At 46.7% G+C, this 21,938-nt stretch overlaps 1 protein-coding gene across 6 annotated transcripts in view; it reads left to right on the forward strand.

Moving 5' to 3' along the window:
* The window catches only part of MYO7A (myosin VIIA), a 104,402-nt gene that overhangs the window by 15,296 nt on the left and 67,168 nt on the right, over window positions 1-21,938 (forward strand). For all 6 annotated transcript variants that reach the window (XM_057408517.1, XM_057408520.1, XM_057408519.1 and 3 more), the window contains exon 2: window positions 4,551-4,608. In XM_057408517.1, coding sequence (XP_057264500.1) covers window positions 4,591-4,608 — 18 coding nt within the window. In that variant the 5' untranslated portion in view covers window positions 4,551-4,590. The remainder of the gene's footprint in view (window positions 1-4,550; window positions 4,609-21,938) is intronic.

Raw genomic sequence — 21,938 nt, forward strand, 5'->3', positions numbered from 1 at the left:
AAATCCTTAATCTTCCTCGGATCCCGTGCTGGAGGGCAGGAGGTGAATGCAGCAGTGTGCAGAGAGCATCGATGTGTTAAACCTCAGTGCTCAGATAAGGTGATATATTAGGTTTCTGTCAGTCAGCTCAAGTAGATGTAAGGTGAATGAACTTTGGGGCTTATTTACACCATGAAGTGCCCAGTGTTCTCTTTACACCAAGCTGGGTGCAGGAGGGGACAGGCTGGGATTGAATGTGGATGTGAATTAAATACTCATTTTCTTCATTGCATATACAGACAGGTAAATCCCGTGGAACATGGAAATAAGGAGAAAGAAGCAGAATTTACATTTAGAACGAAATAGCTCAGTTTCTCCTAACCGATGCTTAATGGCCATGTGCTCTGGAGGATTAACACTACCCCAGGCAGTATGGCCAGTCATGTGGCTGGGCTCTGGTCCTAACGTGCCAACAAGCAGTGCAGAAATGCCAGTTAAAGGGATTAGACTAGCAGCCCCCTTCTTTGCAATTGCAGGGTAATGGCTTCATTGGGGTTCCTCAGGCTTTCTCCTTCCAGAGTTGAGCTCTGTCAGGTTCCTCTTGCATTTGAGATCCCTTCAGAACCAAGAAAGCCATGGGGGAGGTCTCTCTGGTGGAGACCTTCTGCTGAAGCACTCTTTGGCTTCTGTTGACTACTGCTTGCAAGCAATCGGCATGTATAGTTTATGTCACACATCACTCTGCATCCAGAAATAGTTTAAAGCCCATTCAGCCTCATACACTGCCTCCTGCAGATGCTCTGTTCAGATGATGCTCAACCAGTGATGGCCAGGAAAGCTGCTAAAAGAACCACATTTACCATAAAAAATACAGTTTCCAGAAGGGTGTATTTGTGAGCTTGTGTTGATAGAACCATAGAATGGTTTGGGTTGGAAGAGACCTTAAGGCTCATCCACTCCCAACCCCTGCCACGGGCAGGGACACCTTCCACTAGAGCAGCTTGCTCCAAGCCCCTGTGTCCAACCTGGCCTTGAACACTGCCAGGGATGGGGCAGCCACAGCTTCTCTGGGCACCCTGTGCCAGCGCCTCAGCACCCTCACAGGGAAGAGCTTCTGCCTTATCTCCAACCTAAATCTCCCCTGTTTCAGTTTGAACCCATCACCCCTTGTCCTGTCACTGCAGTCCCTGCTGAAGGTCATGTGTGAGTGATCTGGGAGTGTGCTGAGTGTGTTTGTTTAGCCCAGCTCATTTCCCATAGCACAAACAGCTTTATTGCTTCACAGAGGAGATGAAGGTGGGATTGAAGTGCCCTACACTCACCTGCCAGTGAGGGATGGAGGGTCCAGATGGCCATTTTGCTCTACCAGGACACCCATGAATAAGCAGGCATCTGACCTCCCTGGTGCTCAAACAAGCCCAGTCCTCCTGAGTGATCCCTGTGGGAAGAATAAAGCAGGCAGTCTGCTTCTGCCCTTCCCTTTTGGGGTTTTCCATGCTGAGCAAGCTGTGGGAAAAGCCAGCTGCCCATTATGTACAACATCTCCTGCTGCAGCATCACGAAGGGACTTACAGAGCATTGAAGGAGAGCAAGTGTGGTGGCTTGGGCTGAAGGCTCGACCTTCAGGAAATAGATAATTGAAACCACACAACAGGCTCTGGGTACCAAGTCCTCTTTAAAAGCAGAGTGTGTTTGGTATCTAAATACTCTTCGAAACTTGGCACAACACTTAATCAACATCAGCACAGGCTGGGAGGAGCAGGGTCATAGAATCACAGAATGGTTTTTGTTGGAAGGGACCTTAAAGATCATCCCGTTCCACACCCCCTGCTGTGGGAGGATGTCCACATGCAGGGTAGTTTTTATGCTGGGAGCCACAGGACAGTGCTTTGCTTCAGCAGCAGAAGGATGAATGCCTGAAGGAGCAGTTCTGAGACCTGAACCTGGCTCTAGTCCAGCCTGTGGCAAGAGATCTCCTATGCCACTTGGACACCCAATGGAGCAAACTCACGTGGGCCATTTGGCTGATTAGAGTCATAGAACCATACAATGGTCTGGGTTGGAAAGGACCTTAAGATCATCCAGTTCCAACCCTCTGCCATGGCCAGGGAGACCTCACACTAAACCATGGCACCCAAGGCTCTGTCCAACCCAGCCTTGAACACCACCAGGGATGGAGCATTCACAACCTCCCTGGACAACCCATTCCAGTGCCTCAGCACCCTCACAGGAAAGAACTTCTTCATTATATCCAATCTAAACTTCCCTTGTTTAGTTTTTAACCCATTACCCCTTCTCCTATCACTGCAGTCCCTTTTAACAGGCCCATAATGACTGGAATACTTAGGAGCTCCCCTCTTGGGTGAGATCTCTTTTCAGAGAGGGAAGCTGAGGCAAGGAACCATAAGATGACTTATCCATAGCGGATGTCCTTCAAGCAAGGAACTGAAACTGCTTCCCAGTCCAGTGTTCAACACTGCCCTTACAATCATCATGTTACAGTATTGGGAAGGACCTCTGGAGAACCTCACCCATCTCCTGCTTTAGGTCAAGCCAAGCTTTCACTGGCTGTTCCCAGTGGAGGAGGCTCCTCAGCATCCTTGGCAGTCTGCTTCAGCACTCACAACTTGGCAGGGTGAGAAAGTTATTTGCAAGCCATATGAATTAAGAGGAATAATTTAACATGCTCCAGAGGAGATTCTGAAACTGAGAATTAGGAGAATTCCTCACAGCCTTTCAGATATTAAAGTGGATGCATGATTTTCCACCAGTTATGAATCTGAGAGCAAAATGAACCCATTAAATATGGTCTGTGGCCAGTATCTGTCTAGTGAGTATTTCCTAATGACCAGCGATGCTTTGGCTGCTCTTAGGACACCAGTTCCTTTTCTGGGCAAGGCAGAGGGATCATATAGATCATTCAGCATCTGGATGTTTTCATTAAGGTGGTGAAGGCACTTAGATGGCAAACTGCTACAGCTGTCAGTGGGGAAGATATCTGCCTTCAAATCTGAGGTTGGTAAAATGTAGAGGTGGTGCAGGCAGCGTGGCAAGGAAAAGGGGAATAATGGGAAATGCTGTTGAGCCTCTGCAGTCCCTGCAGGAGATAACAGAGATAAATCCTGCTTTTCTAGAAGCTAGGATGTGGTTCCAACTGCAGATGAGAAGCTATAGAAAGCTCAGCCAGCAGGATCAGCACCGAAGACTAAGTCCTACATTACTGAATGGGATGAGTGCAGTTGCTGCTGGTGGGGAAGAGAGGTCACTCTCCTCACCATCAGTAAACTGTGCTGGGACACTGACACAGGGCGTTATCGCTATTCTCATTGTTATCATTATTGTAAGTCATAGAATCATAGAATGGTTTGGGTTGGAAAGAACCTTAAGATCATCCAGTTCCAGCCCCCCTGCCATGGGCAGGGATGCCTCAAGCTCTGTCCAACCTAGCCCTGGGCACTGCCAGGGATGGTGCATTTACCACTTCTTTGGGCAGCTCATTCCAGTGCCTCCTCACCCTCACAGTAAAGAGCTTCCTCCTTATATGTCCCATATTGTGTCTCTTTGGGACATTTTACCTGGAGAAAGTTGAGGGGAGTGGAAAGACTTTGCTATTCCCTCCTGTCCCTGCAAGAAATGTTCTTCTTTTAGTGGGAAAAGCACAAAACCAAGAAGTAAGGCTAAAACCTGCAACACAATATTTAGGTTTGTATGATGAGTCTGGACTACCTTGTCACTGTAAAGGGGAATGTCTCGTGTCCTGCAAGATCAGCCTTCACCAGCCTTCACGTCCCCAGCATCTCACAGGGAATGTGTCTCTCAGACAGAGTGCCTTTTTGCTGCTTCCTAAGGCATTTACCATAGCGTGATCCACATCATAAATACAACAATTCCTGGTTGTAGCAAGGATGACTTGGAGATTAAACACTGCAAAACTTCAGTCCTTTGAAAGCATTTTTCGTTCATGCACACCAAACCCATTTGATGCAGGGAGCACCATGAAGTGGAACAAACCCTGGAGCAGCGTGGTGCTTTCCCATGTAAATCCCACACAGGTATGGTTTGCACAACAGGCAGGAGCAGAGTGTGGATACGCTCATTCCAATCCAGGTATTAGTTGCAATCTGTTTGGGCTTGGTATTTCCTTTCCTCTCCTGAGAGCAGTTGTGACATCAAGATGCTAATCCACACAGTCTTGTGAGCTGTAAGGACAGGGCTCCCCTTCTCCATGCGCTTTCATTCATACCACGGGACCCGATGACACAAGTGATAAATCAGTATCAGTCTGTTTGTCAGGTTAATCCTTGGATAACTTTCTAGGACTCAGTTTACAAAATATGACTTGCATAAGCAGCTCCATTCCCAGCCTCACCACGGTGCAGGAATTAATCTGGATGTATTAGAGGATTGTCTCTGGCTGTCTGGAATTAGTATTACGAAAGCACTGGGAGTATAAGTGCTCCGTCTTCCACACTTAGGGGCTGTATCTGTCCCTTTAGGGTTGGGGCAGAGCCTGAGCTTGGGTCTATGAATAAGGATTTCAGTTCATTAACTGCTGATTTCTTTTGGTTCAGGTCCATTCCTGGTAATTGCTGATGTGTTTGGACAGGAACCATGGTCATTCTACGACAGGTAAGCGAAGCATTCCTCTCGTCAGGAAGGACTAATGAAAGTCTTTTATTTCTGGGTGGGAAAGGTCACATCAGGCTATTTTGATCCTCTTCTATTTCCCTAAAAGGACCGTTACAAGATGCAGAGATATTCATTAGCTTTAATCCTTGACTGGCTTAGAGGAAATAATTGCTCTGTGTGTGGAGTCCAGCTTAACCTCATGTAATGTTCCACTTCTCTCATCTGGGGTGAGTCTTGGATGTGCAGAATAACACAGCTTACTGCCTGCCTCGAAGGGTGATGTAGTACAGGGGTGATTTTCAGTTTCCAGGAACAGGGCTGCTTGGGCAGTGTAAAAATGGAATCCTTTTGTGCATTTAAGAAGCAATTGAATTGATAAATTGAATGTAAAGTCTCATATAGATTCTGAAATAATTTAGGGTTTTGGATCGTAGTGTTTTCCCTGTCTCTAGGCATAACATGTCTCACTTAAGCTCAGCTTCTGGGTCGTCTCATTGCTATGAGGACATGGGGAGGACTGACAGTGCTTGGGTTGGGGCTGCAGATTGAGACTCGGATATGTCAGCACAGTCAAGCGTTGAGGTGATGGAGCAAATCTGCCCACCACGTTTTGATTTAACTCCGTGCCTGTCTTGGCAAAGATGCTTTTGGCTGCAACTGGGCAGAAAACACTGGACCACTGAAGCCACTCAAGTGGGATCAGTTTGTATCAGTGACAAGGAGAGCTGAGGATAACTTTGAGCATGGAAGTAATGCCCAAGATCTCATGGAGCAATGAAATGCTCTTTACCCTGTTTCCCTGCCCTATTAGGAGCTGTGGCCCAATTTATTGTTTTTAAACAGGCTGTGCTTTGGGAGGGGTGATTAGGAGCTTGGTTCTCCTTCCAGAAGGCTCAGAGGTGTTTGTTGGCTTCATGTCACGAACTCTGATGTAGTTTGCAATGCCAAGGAAAATGGGTGTGCAAATTAAAACAAAGCTCACATATGAGTTGGAAAGCTCAGAATGACAGTTGTGGCTCTAAGAAATAACCCTGTAACAACTATGGTATCTCTGCAGGCTACCTGTAATATCTCTCTGTCAGTGGTTACCCCTCTGTGGTTCAGGTTCAAGTTCATAGTCTTCCATGTTTTGGTCGAAATTCACCCTTTGCAGACCTTGAATCTCACATACCATGCTCCTATTTATCTAAAATCAAAGTGTCTTGTCTAGGAAAGGAGGATTCTGAAGTGATTTCCTTCCTATCTGTCAGAGGGTAGGATCGATCTCCTTTCTGGGCATGTGTTTGTCTACCTAAGCCCTGCGCACCTAGGGTAGGTACTTAACAGATAGATGTGAATGGAGAGCTATGGTGCAGGGACATCAATCTCTTCTTCCACCTCTTCTGCTATTGTGAAAATAACTCACAGTAAAGGGGACAAGGTGATGGCTACGACAACATCCTCAAAGGACTTTATGCCATCCGTCTAGATGCTGATTTGCCAGTGCCAGGATCTAGTCTGGGATCTGGGTCCCTAAAACCTCAGGATGTGGTTGGTTTGGTGTGAAAATGGGGCTGAGTTCTTGGGCTTTTAGCTCACATGTCTGCGGTGTTACAGCAGTAAACCTGGAGCAAAGCAGGAGTGATGCTGCCCCTATGTTAGCAGATGAAGGTTATTTCTAGAGTGGAAGGTAAAACACAGTGTTATTTCTGTACTGAAAGCTGAATGCTGGAGAATAAACCTGGAGGCATTTGTGATTGATGCACTTCTATCACCCGAGTGTTCACAGCCCATCACCTCTAGGCAGGTATTACAAGAACCCTTAACAGCAAAGCCTTAACATTCAGTGTGTGTGTTCAGCTTCCTATAGGCCTTTTTAGAGAAGATACTCAGTTGTTTTCTATACATAGAATCCTAGAATGGTTTGGGTTGGAAAGCACCTTAAGATCATCCAGTTCCACCCCTCAAATCAGGGAAATAGGTTTGTGTAGAACTTGTTGCTTACTGCACATATCTCTCTGCATCATGGATAAGGTGAGCAAGGGCCCCTCCATAATGAAATAAGGTTTCCCAGTTGTTGGCAAATACAGGCTCTTCCTGAGGTCACTTTATACCAGTTTACCCCATGTAAAGGTCCAAATGGAGTCACGCTTCAACCACTTTGCTCCCTGAAGTCCAAAGAGCTGCTGTTTATGGTGGTGCCTAATTGCAAGTAGCAGGAATAGATGTGTTCTGTCCCTCTTTTTCCGCTATAAATCCAGGAATTCTGAAGGTGATCCTGTGGCATTGCATCCCTTCCCCTCTCCCATCAAAACAGCTCACCCTGGGATGTCCCTCCGGGGCTGGCTCTGAGTAGCTGAGCCCAGGGGGCAATGCACGGCTCTGAGCAAGGGGAAAACACACAGAGCTCCTGCCCTGTGTCTTCCACCCAGTAACTCAGAAGAAAAGCCAACACTGTTCCCCAGCAGGGGCCTGCAGGGAGACAAGCTTATCAGCTTTAGTTACTAGCAAATTGCTTCTGGCAAGCCCATTTCCATGCACAAAGAAAGGGAAGATGGAGAAGGAGGGCTTCCTAAATTCTTGCCTTGGCAGCCTGACAAGTCATTTGGCTCCACAGCTCGTTCCCGCATGTTCTGCCTTTTATTTAAAGGAGAGATGGTTTTAGTGGAGACCGGGAGGATGTGGTGGCCCTGGATGCAGATCACCACATAGCCTGGTGCTCAAAGGAGAGGGCTTTGCTGAGGACACCATTGTCCTGGTGGTGAATCATAGAATGGCTTGGGTTGGAAAGGACCTTAAGATCACCCAGTTCCATCCCAATGCCATGATGCGTTCTGCATGAACGAGACTGTCCTTAACACATTCATGTCTGTGCTTTCTGAGGGTATTTGTGGCTTCTTGTTCTTGTACCAGGACTATGTTTTAACTTGAATTGTCCTTTCTCCTTCTTGCCATTTCTCAGGGGCTTGTATAGGGAGCAATCCCTTTCCTTACTACTCTTAGGAGTGACAAAAATCCAACAAAACCCTTCTTTTCCTCATTGTAAACCAAGCTCTGCAGCCCTTTCATGCTGCTGGCAGCTCTTTCTTCACCTGCTCCAGCTTAATTCTTCTTTCTAAGACCAGAATCTCACATTCCACTGCAGGTAAAAGGGATCTGTGCAGTCCATTAATAGATCTTGTGACCATTGGCATTTACAGAGACTTGGGTTTGATGCTCCAGGAGATGTTTTCCCTTGCTGGGAGTACGAATAGCAGAGACTATTTCAGTCCATTCACAGCCATCTCCCAGCTGGGCTTTGTGAGCATTGGGTTTACCTGGACCTGACATACGTTGTTAATGGATAACATGCATTCAGCTTTGCTAAGTGATTCGTTGTGCTGTATGTTTTGTCAGCAAAGAAGGGGAGGGGAAGGAAACCAGCGTTCCTGTAGGTCTTCCCAGGGCTGATCTGTAATCATGTTATCCTAAAAAGCAAAGTGTAAGCCCACTGTTTGGGTTCTCTTTCTCATAAACACTGAATAATTTAAGTCTTCTCCCATTTATGCCTTGTATCTGCCTGATCTATGAGTCTGAGGCATCCCTGGATAGCTGTAATGCAGCAATGAAAAGTCCTGCAGAAGCCAACCAAAGGGCACATTTGCATATAGATTGAAACAGGAATCCTTGGGAGCCATTCATTAGTTGCAGTGCTCAAGACATTTGGCTTTTTAACAGCTCCTTGCATCAAATCCTTTCCATCAAATTTATGGGACAATTAAAGTGCTGGGGTAGCTGTGTGCAGAAAATGAAGCTGCAGGCAAGGGAGATGTTCTTGCAGTGCTATGCCTGTGGAATATAAATTGCATGATGTCAACTAAAGGTAGAGCAAGCAATCTCGTGGCGTGGAGATACCCTGCCCCGACAGAGTCTGTCTGAAACACACTCATTCCTGCTTTTTGATGCCTTAGGATCTGAAGGGGGATACAAGGATGCTGGGGAGGGACCCTTCATTAGGGACTGTAGTGATAGAGCAAGGGGTGATGGGTTCAAACTGAAACAGGGGAAGTTCAGGTTGGAGATAAGGAAGAAGTTCTTTACTGTGAGGGTGCTGAGGCACTGGAATGGGTTGCCCAGGGAAGTTGTGAGTGCTCCATCCCTGGCTGTGTTCAAGGCCAGGTTGGACAGAGCCTTGGGTGCCATGGTTTAGTGTGAGGTGTCCCTGGCCATGGCAGGGGGCTGGAACTGGATGATCTTCAGGTCCTTTCCAACCCAAACCCTTCTATGATTCTATGATCCATCTTCCCCAAAGTATGTACACTGAAACCTTAATGTGTTTGATCTCAACATAGAGGAAGAGGAGTGAGGGTTGTTATATGAATGGGTGAGTTTAGTTTTGCTTTATTAAGAGGCAGTAGCAAAACACCCACCTGTTGGAGCAAGTGCAGACGAGGCCACGAGGCTGATCAGGGGCTGGAGCACCTCCCATATGGAGACAGGCTGAGGAATTTGGGGCTGTTCCGCCTGGAGAAGAGAAGCTGCTTGGAGACCTCAGAGCAGCTCCCAGTGTCTGAAGGGGGCTTCAAGGGTGCTGGGGGGGGGCGATTTTCACCAGTGACTATAGAGATAGGACAAGGGGTGATGGGTTCAAACTGAAACAGGGGAAGTTCAGGTTGGATATAAGGAAGAAGTTCTTTACTGTTAGGGTGGTGAGGCGCTGGCACAGAGTGCCCAGAGAAGTGGTAAATGCCCCATCCCTAGCGGTGTTCAAGGCCAGGTTGGACAGAGCCTTGGGTGCCATGGTTTAGTGTGAGGTGTCCTTGCCCATGGCAGGGGGTTGGAACTGGATGATCTTAAGGTGCTTTCCAACCCAAACCATTCTATGATTCTGTATGTTTTTCCTGATGCATTTTAGGTTTCGGTGAAATGACAATCTCGAAGAAAGATTTCTGGTAAGAATTTTGGAGGAGTAAATCTATTTCTGGTTGTTTTATAAATGTAACCAAAAACCGAAGGAGGATTTGGGTGTTTGCTGGAGTACACATAAGGAGACTGTTCTGAAATGAAAATCTGTTTAAGAGCAGAGAAAATGTAATACTATGTGTGAAATAGCCTGAGATAAGCTGGCAAGGCAGCCAGCAGTTCAGATACCTCTACTGAGGCTTTCAGCATGATTAAGTGTGGACTGGGATTTGGGAATGTGTATGCTGATGCTTTTGCACTTCCATTTTGCCACTCCTGGGTATATTTACAGATGCTGCTGCAGCCATCAGCAGTACAGACTGGCTCGTGCAGTGGTTGTGCATTAGGCTGCTGCAGTGTAATGGAACTGTCTTTCCCCTGTTGACCACATCCAGGTGGATGTGAGTTTTGCAGGCATGGGACGCTGATATGGTGGATCCATCCTCCTCTCCTTCCCCAGTCCCTCTTGTTGATTACTGCACAAGGGAGGTGGCGTTGCCAGAGGAATGCAGCAATGGGGAAAGGTCCACTTTAAAGGTTCACAAGGATTTAGTTCTCCATTAGGCACTTGTGTGAAAGGAGAAAACTTCACCAACAATGGATCAGGAGGACTTGGGTTCCTTAACAGAATTATTATACATTTCTGAGCAGAGTCACAGTGTGCTTAAGTTGGGAACATACATTAAATGATTGTATTTGTTCAGACCAAGTCTGTCCCATCTGGTACTGCTCTGTTTCCAAACTGACTGTTGGTGAGCACCAAGGGACAGTGTGATTATACTGAAACAGGGGAAGTTTAGATTGGATATAAGGAGGAAGTTCTTTACTGTGAGGGTGCTGAGGCACTGGAATGGGTTGCCCAGGGAAGTTGTGAATGCTCCATCCCTGGCAGTGTTCAAGGCCAGGTTGGACACAGCCTTGGGTGCCATGGTTTAGTGTGAGGTGTCCGTGGCCATGGCAGGGGGTTTGGAGCTGGATGATCTTAAGGTCCTTTCCAACCCTAACTATTCTATGAGTCTATGATTTCCTCACAATACTTTCCTATCCTTCAGCTAATTTCCTTTATAGATTTCACTTTTGGTGATTTCCCAAGCCTGTTGTGATACGTTTTGTTAGTAGTCCCTAATGTAGTCCCTGCCTTCCAAGCACTTGCCCAGCTTCCTTACCTCTCCAGGTCTCCTATCCACTTCCATTCTGCTGAACCCAGTCCCTACCAGATTTGGTTGATGTCCCCTCACTTTTGGACTGAAAGAGTATTTTAAAGAAGTATCTCTCCAAACTTGTCCACTCTGCCCTAGGTATCCACATGGGGCCCTGATGAAGATAGGATGCTATCCTAGATGGTCCTTTGGTGTGCCTTAACCTTACATCCTCATAGGATTGCTCTTGCCCAACTCCTTCACCAAGCAGCAGATGCCCTCCATCCTTTCCCAGTCACTTTACCAGAATCCAGGGTTATTTTACATGCTGAAGAGCAAAGAGCCAAATGCTGATGCTTTCAACATTGGGAAAAACACCTATTTAGGACAGAGCTTTGCCTATCATTTGCACACCACAACTCGGAACCCTTTTGCGCAATCAGTGTTAATGCAATAGGAGCAATTTATGTGCATCTCCTAACACCCAGCCAGACGTTTTATTGCCAGCACCTTTGCTGGCAAATGACTCCTAAGGTCACACACTGCATTTTCATGATCTGCAAATCACTTTGTAAAGGCATTTTACTGCCCCTTGACCCCATAAAAAGGGTAGATTTGGTGTGAGACAGACAGGCAGCCTTTATCATTAAGGAGATGCTTGAAGTTAAACAACATTTGCCTCCAGCAAAATGTAATGCAGGCATTAACTGTTTATCCAGGCTGATTTCCAGCCCATTCCTTACAGAAACACAGGCATAATTTAACTATCTATGTGATAATACTCTTGTAGTCTCAAAATTAAGGCTACATGGCAATTATTGAGCATTCTTCACATGGATTAATTTCCCTTCATAGCATTTAGGTTTTCATATGAACACCAACCAGTTCTGTCTGTTGCTAGATCAAGATCTCTGCCAAGCTTCACCTTGCAAACCCACAGCAAAACTGAAAGTAGCATTTAATAAACCCCATATGTAATTCAACCCTTTTCATCATAAAGTGGATAAAATGTGAGACAAAACCCCTCTGGAGGCCACATCTCCCTATGCAGCGTATGCAGAATGGAGTGTATCCACGTAATAAAATACCCATGAGGAAAATAAGAAATACCAAGAAAACAGGAATTATTTGCTGTGCCAAAATCATGCAGAGCTTATTTCTTTTATGGTTTTATTCTTTAAGCTGCTGTCTAGTTGCAGTCTTATTCTGTCCTGTCTAGAGTTCAGGACATCCATATGGGAGTCCAATCCCACTGGCAATCCTCCCACCCACCATTCCTTGATACTTTAATGTAAGAAAGCATAGAGTCAGATCATACAGTGGTTTGTATTGGAAGGGGCCTTATATCTCCTCCAGCTCCAACCCCTGCCACAGGCAGGGACACCTTCCACTAGAGCAGCTTGCTCCAACCCCCTGTGTCCAACCTGGCCTTGAACACTGCCAGGGATGGGGCAGCCACCCCACCACCCTAAAATAGGTCCAACTTGCTTTCTCAAGCTGTATCTATTGCTTTGTTTGCAATGGCTGCTAATTATTTGGTGGGATTTGGCTTTTGAAGCTTTCTGGCTTGGTGTGTGTGAAAGGGATTGATGTTCAGGGTCTGGCTTCTGGTCGCTTTCTGAAGGCCAAGTCTCTTCAATATGTCCCCAGCAAGCTATAACCCATTAGCTGTAATGGCATCCCAAGCTCACAGTTTGAAGGCATCCACAGTGCACACCCGTACATGTCCTGACCCAACAAGGCAACTGTCTTGGCTGGGTCTGCCAACTACACCTGTGATTTGAGCAGTGATGATTGTCCCTATCTCTATCATCATGTGTCAACCTAAAAACTCCACTCTTTATTGAATCATAGAATCACAGAATAGTTAGGGTTGGAAATGACCTTAAGATCATCTGGTTCCAACCCCCTGCCAGGTTTGCAACCTCTAGGTTAGGGTTTTTCTAGCCGGATTTGTTTACTGGTCCTTTAATAAAACCCAGTTGTCCTCTGAGGTCTCTAGACCCTAGGCCTTTCTGGAAGTTCACCCAGCTGTGCTGGTGTGATATTTGGGATTAAAATGCACACTCTTGTCATTCCTCGTCCTGCTGAAGGTACCGTTAGCTTGTAAATTCAATTAAAACCTAGGGAGAAACCATCAGAAACAAACCTCCTGATGCACTTGGTAATTCCAGAGAGTTACAGCAGATGGGGCTGGTATTGTGCTGCTGGGAGCGTATGGTGCAGCTCAGAGACTGGTCCATCTCCCCTCTCAGATGGACCACCAGCAATTTGGATGGATCCAAACACAATAGACAGAGGGGCTTGAGGAATCCAAGCAAGTGGCTGCAATTACCATCCTGCTCTGGGTTTCCACTTCAAGGGTGGTCATGCATGGAGCCAAACCTGGAGTCCTCAAAGCTATGAAGCAAGCAATGGAATATGGATGATTTTGCTGGGTTTTAATAAATACTGGTAGGATTCATTGCCCAGAGAAGCTGTGGCTGCCCCATATGTGGCAATGTTCAAGGCCAGGTTGGACACAGGGGCTTGGAGCAAGCTGCTCTAGTGGAAGGGGTCCCTGCCTGTGGCAGGGGTTGGAACTGAATGAGCTTTAAGGTCCCTTCAACCCAAACCATTCCATGAATCCTTTTGTTATCTGTTTCCTGATGATAAAATAATCCCAGGTACTTCATGTTCTCAAGATTGTTTTTGACACCTGGAGTATGTTTTGTCCTTTTGGAAGGATGCTACTTGTATCCTGGCATCTCTGCACCCTCGTGGCTGGCACCTAAGGAGCAAAACCCAGCATCAAGACATTTTGGATTGCATCACAATCATAGCCAGATCTTTTTGTTTTCCATTATACTTTTCCCTAGCATCCATTCCTCCCAGGAACTGGCTTTTCCAACACACCCCTGGAGCAGCCCACTTCTCCCTTAAGCGGTCATATCACAAACTCCCTCTAGATGCTATTGACTGAGCTGCGAAATCACTTCCCCTCGGCACCCCTTGCCTCAGTAACCAAGACAACCCTCGGTGTGTAAGCAAAGGCAGTGTGTAAATAGGGCAGTGCTGCTCAGATCTGGCATGGCAGTGATGGAAAAGCAGCATTATCCCCCTTTCATTCAGTGTTTCTGGAGATGAGACATGGTATTTTAAGTAGTAGGGCTTGTCTGGACCTATCACCGCCACTTTGGCTAATGCAGACCCTGAGCACGGGCATGTTTCTGCTGGGGAAACTGCATTTACATGAATATAGATCACTACTACATGGGGAAAGAACACATTTTTACTAGGATTCAGCACTTCTTTGCACTATACCATTTCTGTTTATGCAGGAATAGGTGCGGAGATTACAGTAGTCCCAAGTCTATTTGCACAGAGGTACTAATTGCAGGCTAGCTTTTGGTGAGGTTGTGAAATGGCAGATAGAGGAGGAGCCTGAAGTAAAGAAACAAAGCACAAAAAGATGAAGCTGGAACTCCAAAAGAGAATTTGACAGGTTGCTTATGAAAAGTGAAGGAGATTTTTAGCACAGATGGTGGAAAAATCCTGCTTTGTTTCCCCAGGAATAAAATCAGGTAAAAGAATTCAATTTATGTGACTGCCTTTAGGCTTCTTCAAACAGCCTTTGTGAACCAGGCTGAAAAACATCCCTTCCAATTTACGTTTGTGTGTATGGCCTGGCTTGTTATTTTGCCCTTCATCAGCACTGTATTTTGGCATTCAAACTGTGGCCTTCTGTGGGCTGGAAAAGGCTGCATGCCTCGGAGGTAGGAAACATCGAGTGGAAATGCCTGTTTACCTCCATCTGTCCTATAGTTCCATAGCTCTCCTGCTCATCAGCTGGGGCTCTTCTTTCATGAATCAAATCCAACACCTTTCTGCCTTCACCAGGGGATGAAGCTCCTGCAGGGGCTAAACCAGCAAAACACTGAAGAAAACCCCATGAAAATGTTGCTGCTGAGTTAATGCCCTGAGCTGGTTCATTGTGGGTTCAAATGGAGTCATAGAATGGTTTGGGTTGGAAAGGACCTTAAGATCATCCAGTTCCAACCCCCTGCCATAGCCAGGGACACCTCACACTAAACCATGGCACCCAAGGCTTTGTCCAACCTGGCCTTGAACACTGCCAGGGATGGAGCACTCACAACTTCCTTGGGCAACCCATTCCAGTGCCTCACCACCCTCCCAGTAAAGAACTTCTTCCTTATCTCCAACCTAAACTTCCCCTGTTTCAGTTTGAACCCATCACCCCTTGTCCTATCACTACAGTCCCTGATGAAGAGTCCCTCTCTGGCATCCAAATCCAAGAAGGGGATGGGAGCACACAACTTAGCTGTGTTGCCCAGCTATAGGGACCTGCTGGCACCTGCATCCCTCCCAAGCTGTGCTCAGAGAAGTTGTCATTCCCTTAGTCCTGTCTTCCTAATGTATAACATGCAGAACATTTAAAGGAAAACATCCAAACTCTTTGCTTCTGGGTAGCTAAGGACAGGGGTTTTCCATTGTGCCTCTTATTGCACACAAGGGAGGTCTCGGCTGCACCTTCAGGTGCTTTTGGAGATGGGGTTGACTGCTGTTGGCAGACTGAGAGTGGTTATGGGAGCTCCCCATGTGGCACCAGTGCAAAATCCCTCTTCCTAGGAACTGATGGAGTGTGTCTTGTGTGACAGCACTGTTGCATGCTCCCATCCTAAATCATTTCCCTCCTGGTTTTATTTTCTCCCTCCCTGGTTTTCCAGATTTGGCCATCTTACGATGGCTCCGTTGGCTTCTTTTGGAGTTGTTTCATTTGCATTAAGGACAGGACCCAACATGGGACTAAAAAGGCTCAGTCTTCATTTCTTGTTCCATTTCTGTGTTTTAGCAGATATTTAATCACATCCCAAGTGGTGGCCGTCAGCTTTTTGTGTCAGAGCTGATGCTCAGTGCTCTGGCACACCATTTGGGTAGGTGATGCTCATATCTACCCTAATCTACTTGTAATGTCCATGGATTGCTGCATTCCCTGCTTCATCCTCAATGGTAATGCTTTAGAAGTCATGGATTGAACCTTCTATATCCATGTTTGTCTGTTTAAAACCCATTTCTGAGCCAAGAGATCCCCAAAAGTCAATGATAAGCTCCTTGCCAAAAGCCAAAGATGTGTTTGGACAGCACTGGGAGCTGTGCCTCATTGCACCACACTGGATTGCACCCTGCAAACCTGATTAGATCCATCATTTCTGCTCCCGGAGCCTCTGCCTACCCCTGAGCCCTAAATAGGATAATGCTAGGATGGATGCCTCACTTGTGGGTTGTTTTTTCCCTCCTGTCAGTATCGAAGTGCCAGGATGAGCAAGCTGTGCATTGATTATTGAATTATTTAAGGATTCCTCTTACATCTCTGTCTTTGCTGCAGAAAGCCTTTGTGTGGAGCACGTTACCTTGGCTGACAGCTGGTGCTTGTTGTGCTACAAGAAATGGGGAAGAGTATCTGATTTATTTATGAAACAGGAGAATTATGAGGGTTACTCACTCCCAGCATGTGCATCTCTTGCACTATGATTTGTAGTTAAGTCAAAATTCACGCTTTTTCTTCCTTTTCTTGATGCTGGTGGCAACTGCACAGCTAAAGATGAGGCAAAGAATAGAGATGAGCAACCCTAATGCTCCCATGGGTTGTACAGCTGTGGATCCAGGAGAAGCTCCATTAAACCCAGCAGGTACATCCATGTAATCGAGAGCTGAATTGAATCAGACAAGTGATATTTAGAGGTGATGATATGTGGGTTTAGTGCAGCACAGACATTATACCGGCCGAAGGATGCGGGTAGCTGTTGGAAGTCTACATTGGGAGTCTACACTGGCAAAATCTGCTGCAATGCTCCAATGCATTTAGATTTCAGTTTAGTCTGCAAATTACATTGGGATTTGGAGCTGGGGGGATGCCTGTGTTTGCTCTTGTGCCTGTGTTTGCTCTTGTCTGTGTGCACTAAGGATTTTCTGCCACAGAGACAAGCAGTGAGGAAGTAAAGGACCTGGCTTGGTTCTAAGCTCTCTGGAGACCTGGGTATGAGATTGTGCCTGTTCCCATAAAAGTAAACAGTGATTTTCCATATCCTCAGCAATTTATCTTACAGCCCTTAGGGCCTTCCAGATTTCTACCTCCAAACTGTCCTCTTCATACACGCCTTTAGGCCAGTATAATCTGACTTGGTTTTATTGCCTGCTTTATGCAGAGATGACATAGAAGTGTCTCTTTCTTTCCCTTGAATGTAGAAAAGAAATTAGAAATAGAAATAAATTGAAATAAACATAAGAAATAGAACAGAATGGTATAGAATATAATACTATAGAATAGTATAGTAGAACAGACTATTTCAGTTGGAAGGGATGATGGCAGGGGGTTGGAACCGGATGGCTTTTAATGTTCTTTCCAACCCAAACCATTCTATGACTGACTCTATACAAGGATCACCTAGCAAGGATCTGGATGTCTTGCTCAGAGGTGCACACATGCACTGCGTTAGTCGAGTCCCACATGATGTGTGCACTGAATAACTCGGCTTTGCAGTGATAGCTGCAAAGTAACTGGGTCAGGAGCCCTTCCTCAGCGCTGGCAGTGCCTGATGCATTGTCTTTGGGTCTGAAAACCAGGCTGGGGCAAAGAAAGCCCAAGCTTGTATTGAATTAGGTGGTTCACTTGATGTGAGGGTGCTTCCTGCAGGAATCATTCCCCATTCTTCTCCAGCAGTGAGACCACAGGAGCACTTAATGGGGGCTCAGGTCTCTGCAGCAGCATAAACCTATTACCCGGGTCACATCAGTTCCTTAGGATAAGAATTTACCCCTTACTACGTGCGTACACAAAGTGTGTCAGAGCAGGCCCATGATCTTGGCTGCGCTGCTGCTGCAGAGGCACAGTAAATCATCAGCTCAGGGTCCAGCATGGCTCTTGTGGCTCATAATTCCATCTCTGCAGTGAAGAGTCTAACGTTACCCCGGGGAGCTGTAATCTAACCCAGCTGGCATTGCTGACGGGCTGCAGGCCAGCTAAAGGTTTGCTTTCCTCCACTGTGTCCTTCCCCTTATTGTCCTAAGAGTGTTTGTTTGTTTCCTACATGAGGCATAGCGCATTCCCTTAGAAAAAGCATGCCAATAGGAAGCTTAATGCTGTTGCTCTGCCCCTTGATGCATACAGAAGAGAGGCTGGTTTCCAAGCCGGGTTATCCATTCCAAGGGTTGGGGTTTCGCTTTTGCAGGAGGCAGAACGCTTGGCCATTCAGGCAGAAAACACTGCCAATGCATATGATGGAGTGCCCAGAAGATCTCCTTCAGCAAATCCAGCGTCAAGGGAAAAGCAAGCACACTCATGTATAGGACTGCAGAGACTGGATTCACCCCACTGGGCTCCCATCTTTACTTTGCTCCAAGGATAAACCAGGGCAAATCATTGAATCTTCATAGAGATGTAGAACAGTTTGGGTTGGAAGGGACCTTAAAGCCCACTCAGCTCCAGCCCCTGCCACAGGCAGGCACATCTTCCACTAGAGCAGCTTGCTCCAGGCCCCTGTGTCCAACCTGGCCTTGAACACTGCCAGGGATGGGGCAGCCACAGCTTCTCTGGGCACCCTGTGCCAGCGCCTCAGCACCCTCACAGGGAAGAGCTTCTGCCTAAGAGCTCAGCTCAGTCTCCCCTTGGCCAGGTTAAAGCCATTCCCCTTGGCCTGTCCCTACAGGCCTTTGTCCAAAGCCTCCCTCCAGCTTTCCTGGAGCCCCTCTAGCTATTGGAAGGCTGCTATAAGGTTATAGGTTTATTCGGTCCTTCCTTCCCCATGCATCTTCTCATTCATTATCAGCTTTGATTTATCTTCTTGTTTCTAGGGGAGCCAAAATGCAGTCATTTACAGCACTGTGTTCAGGTCATGCTGGAGGTAGACATCTCCCATGATATTGCCACATTTGAGCTATGTCTCCTTCTCCTTGTATTATTATTGCATCTTGTGCATTTTTGCTTGCTCCTTTGCTAGACATTCACCTCATTAATCTCTCACCTGGCTTCTTATCCATGAGACTCAACCTCTTCCTTACTTCACTTGCAGAGCTACAAGAATTAGATACCTTATTGTTCCAGGGCTTTGTAATATAGCTTAAGCTGACCTTTGGGCAAGGATTGCCTCGTTGTCTCTGCTGTTCACTGATGAGCAGAAGTAGCTCGGTATGAGTTTGATGTACCCATCATCTACTGCTGTCTTGGTGACTGTGTAAAGCCTGCCTTCACCTAGAAGACTTTCCATCAGGAATATGTCCTCTTCATCATGGACAAATGGAGTGAAAACCTGGTAGAATAAAGGTATCAGAGTTTTGCATTAAAATAGTGCTAAATGAGAATGGCGTGGAAATCTTAGCAGCTGCACCATTATCCAGTCATGTGTTGCTCTGGTCAGCATATGTGACACCAGTTTAGTTTCAAGAGTTCTATTGAGGAGACTAGGGCACAGATAGATTGATCTTAAGTTCTCTAAATGATGAGAAAAGCCTTTCCTAGATGAAATCCCAAGTGTATCAAAGATAGGACAAGAAAAAGCAAATCTGGGGGGACTGTGAAATGCCTTGAGCTCTTCTGGTTGGGCCGTCAGTCCTGATTAGTCCTTACTAGACCATATATAACGTCTCCTTCCTATATAGAAGGAAAGATTGCAGAAGTCTGAGAAACTGAACATGAGCCGGCTTCAGTGTGCGCTCACAGCCCAGAAAGCAACCGTATCCTGGGCCGCATCAAAAGGAGCGTGACCAGCAGGTCCAAGGAGGTGATCCTGCCCCTCTGCTCTGCTCTCCTGAGACCTCACCTGCAGCACTGTGTGCAGTTCTGGTGTCCTCAACATAAAAAGGACATGGAACTGTTGGAACAAGTCCAGAGGAGGCCACAAGGATGCTCAGGGGCTGGAGCAGCTCCTGTATGGAGACAGGCTGAGGAAGTTGGAGCTGTTGAGCCTGGAGAAGAGAAGCTGTGTGGAGACCTCAGAGCAGCTTCCAGTATCTGAAGGGGGCTACAAGGACGCTGGGGGGAGACTGTTCATCAGGGACTGTAGTGACAGGACAAGGGGTGATGGGTTCAAACTGAAACAGGGGAAGTTTAGATTGGATTTAAGGAAGAAGTTCTTTCCTGTGAGGGTGCTGAGACACTGGAATGGGTTGTCCAGGGAAGCTGTGAATGCTCCATCCCTGGCAGTGTTCAAGGCCAGGTTGGACAGAGCCTTGGGTGACATCGTCTATTGTGTGATGTCTCTGCCAGTGGCAGGGGGTTGTAACTGAATGATCTTAAGGTCCTTTCCAACCCAAACCATTCTATTATTCTATGGCTCTATAAGTACATCTATAGAGCAACCAGGTGTAGAGTCAGTACAACCTCAATATCTCCATGTTCCTCATGTTCAGCACATTTCTATTCCCAGCCCATGTTCTCCTCTCACCTATAGGCAGAGAGGCCATGCTGCCCTGCACACCTTCCACTCAATTATTTACCATCCAGTTGCTATGGATCTACTGGAGGCGATCAGTTGAAAGAACATGCAGATGGCCTCTGGTTTTGAGTTCCCGCTGCGCTTTGCTTAATTTGGTATGTAAAGGTATTAGGTTAATTAAATGCCATGTGTTGCATGGGGACTGACTGCATTTGTGGATTAAGAAGTACCCGAGTCTGTTTCTGTGCTGGAAGTCCTCAAGCTGGCAGATGGTTATTTCATTGAGAAAGGAAGGTAACGGAGAGGAGTCACAGGGAAATGAAGAGTCTTCCCTTTAATCCCGCAGTCATCTTTCCAGAATGGGTGGTTGTGTCCTTCACTGTCACCCCTTAGGCTGGAAGAACTGAAGAGAAGCAAAGTTATCCAGTTGGCTTTAAGACTCCCGCAGTTGTATGGAGTGAGGATGTGGGCTGACTAGTGGGGGACCATGGCTGGTGCATCGAAGCTCTTCTCCTAGAAGACCTTTACCAAGAGCTACTTGTGAATCAGGTCAGAGGGTGTCCTGCAGGCAGCAGGCACGGTCATGCTGGAGGTCTAAAGCAAACCAGCCAGAGCTCTCTGGCGTTTGTGGTGGAATACATGTAGGAAGCAGAGGGACAAAGCTTTCTTTGCCACTGCAAAGCTTTCGGAGATGATGAAGAGGAAGAAGGTCGTTTTTGTGCAGCCATGCCCTGAGGTGGTGGAAGAACAGGAGAGGGACCAGGGCAAATGGACACTGCTCCGCAACGTCAACCAGGCCCTGAAGCCCACCACCATGTTAGCGGTAAGACAGGGGGTCCCAGTCTCTGAGCACTGCTGGAAGCCCTCAGAAATCAGCCTTGCTGCTTGATGGGATCCTCACAGTGCTTGTGCCAGCTTCTCTTACCTTCCTCCTGAGTCTTTGTCCTCCCCAAGCTCTGTAGCATCCCTGTGGTACAGCCTTCCTGCTCTTTGCATTTGGAAGCTCCTCCTAAAGATCCTCTTCATGAATTGTGTTGACGTATGTGCACCCATGGTGGTGTTTCCCTCTCTTGCACCACTGTTTGGTTATCAGCACCCGTAGCATTTGAGGTCCTGCGGGTCTGCCCCAGTGTCTGGAAGGACGCAGGACTGTGTTGAGGAGGAAGAGTTGGACTATGTTGATTCTATCAAATGACTGGTTGATCTTAAGGTCCTTTCCAACCCTAACTATTCTATGGTTCTATGATTCTCACTTCCCTGGTACTGTCATGTGTGTTGGAAAACAAACTGCATCAGTTTAGGCATGAAGCAGCTTATGCAACTCATAAGCCAGTCTGCCCAAGCTGGTAAATGCATGAATCACCCCAATTTACCCTGAAATCCCCAATGTATCTGCTGTTTGGGGGGCTGATCTGATGGTGATTGCATCAGTGGAAGGTGTGTAACTGACTTCCGTGGGGTTTATATCAAATTGATTACAGTGAAGGAAGGAAATAGGTCGTCACTCTGAGTAAGTGATGTTATTTGTTAACACCCCCCTGACCTTTCTGGGCTTACCAGCTTAGCCCATCCCATAAGACTTGCTTTATTTCACCAGTATTAAGAACTGGGCTTTAATGTGTTTAGAAAGAGCATTTTGAAGGGATGAGCACTCTGTGCATTAGGCAGGGAAAGCACAGGAGTTGTCTTAGTACAGCATCACTTTACCTTGGGGAGAGCAGAATGCCTTTTTATCTCAGCTCTGTGCTAACAGCACGTATGAAGCAGGCTGCTTTTACAGCTATTCAGAATTAAAGATTAACACCCCCCAGCATTACACTTCTTGTTTTCTTGATCAAAA

Source organism: Pezoporus wallicus, unplaced genomic scaffold, assembly GCF_028554395.1.
Source record: "Pezoporus wallicus isolate ANWC-B61680 ecotype Strahan unplaced genomic scaffold, APGP_CSIRO_Pwel_v1 contig_7461, whole genome shotgun sequence".
Classification (NCBI taxonomy): Eukaryota; Metazoa; Chordata; class Aves; order Psittaciformes; family Psittacidae; genus Pezoporus; species Pezoporus wallicus.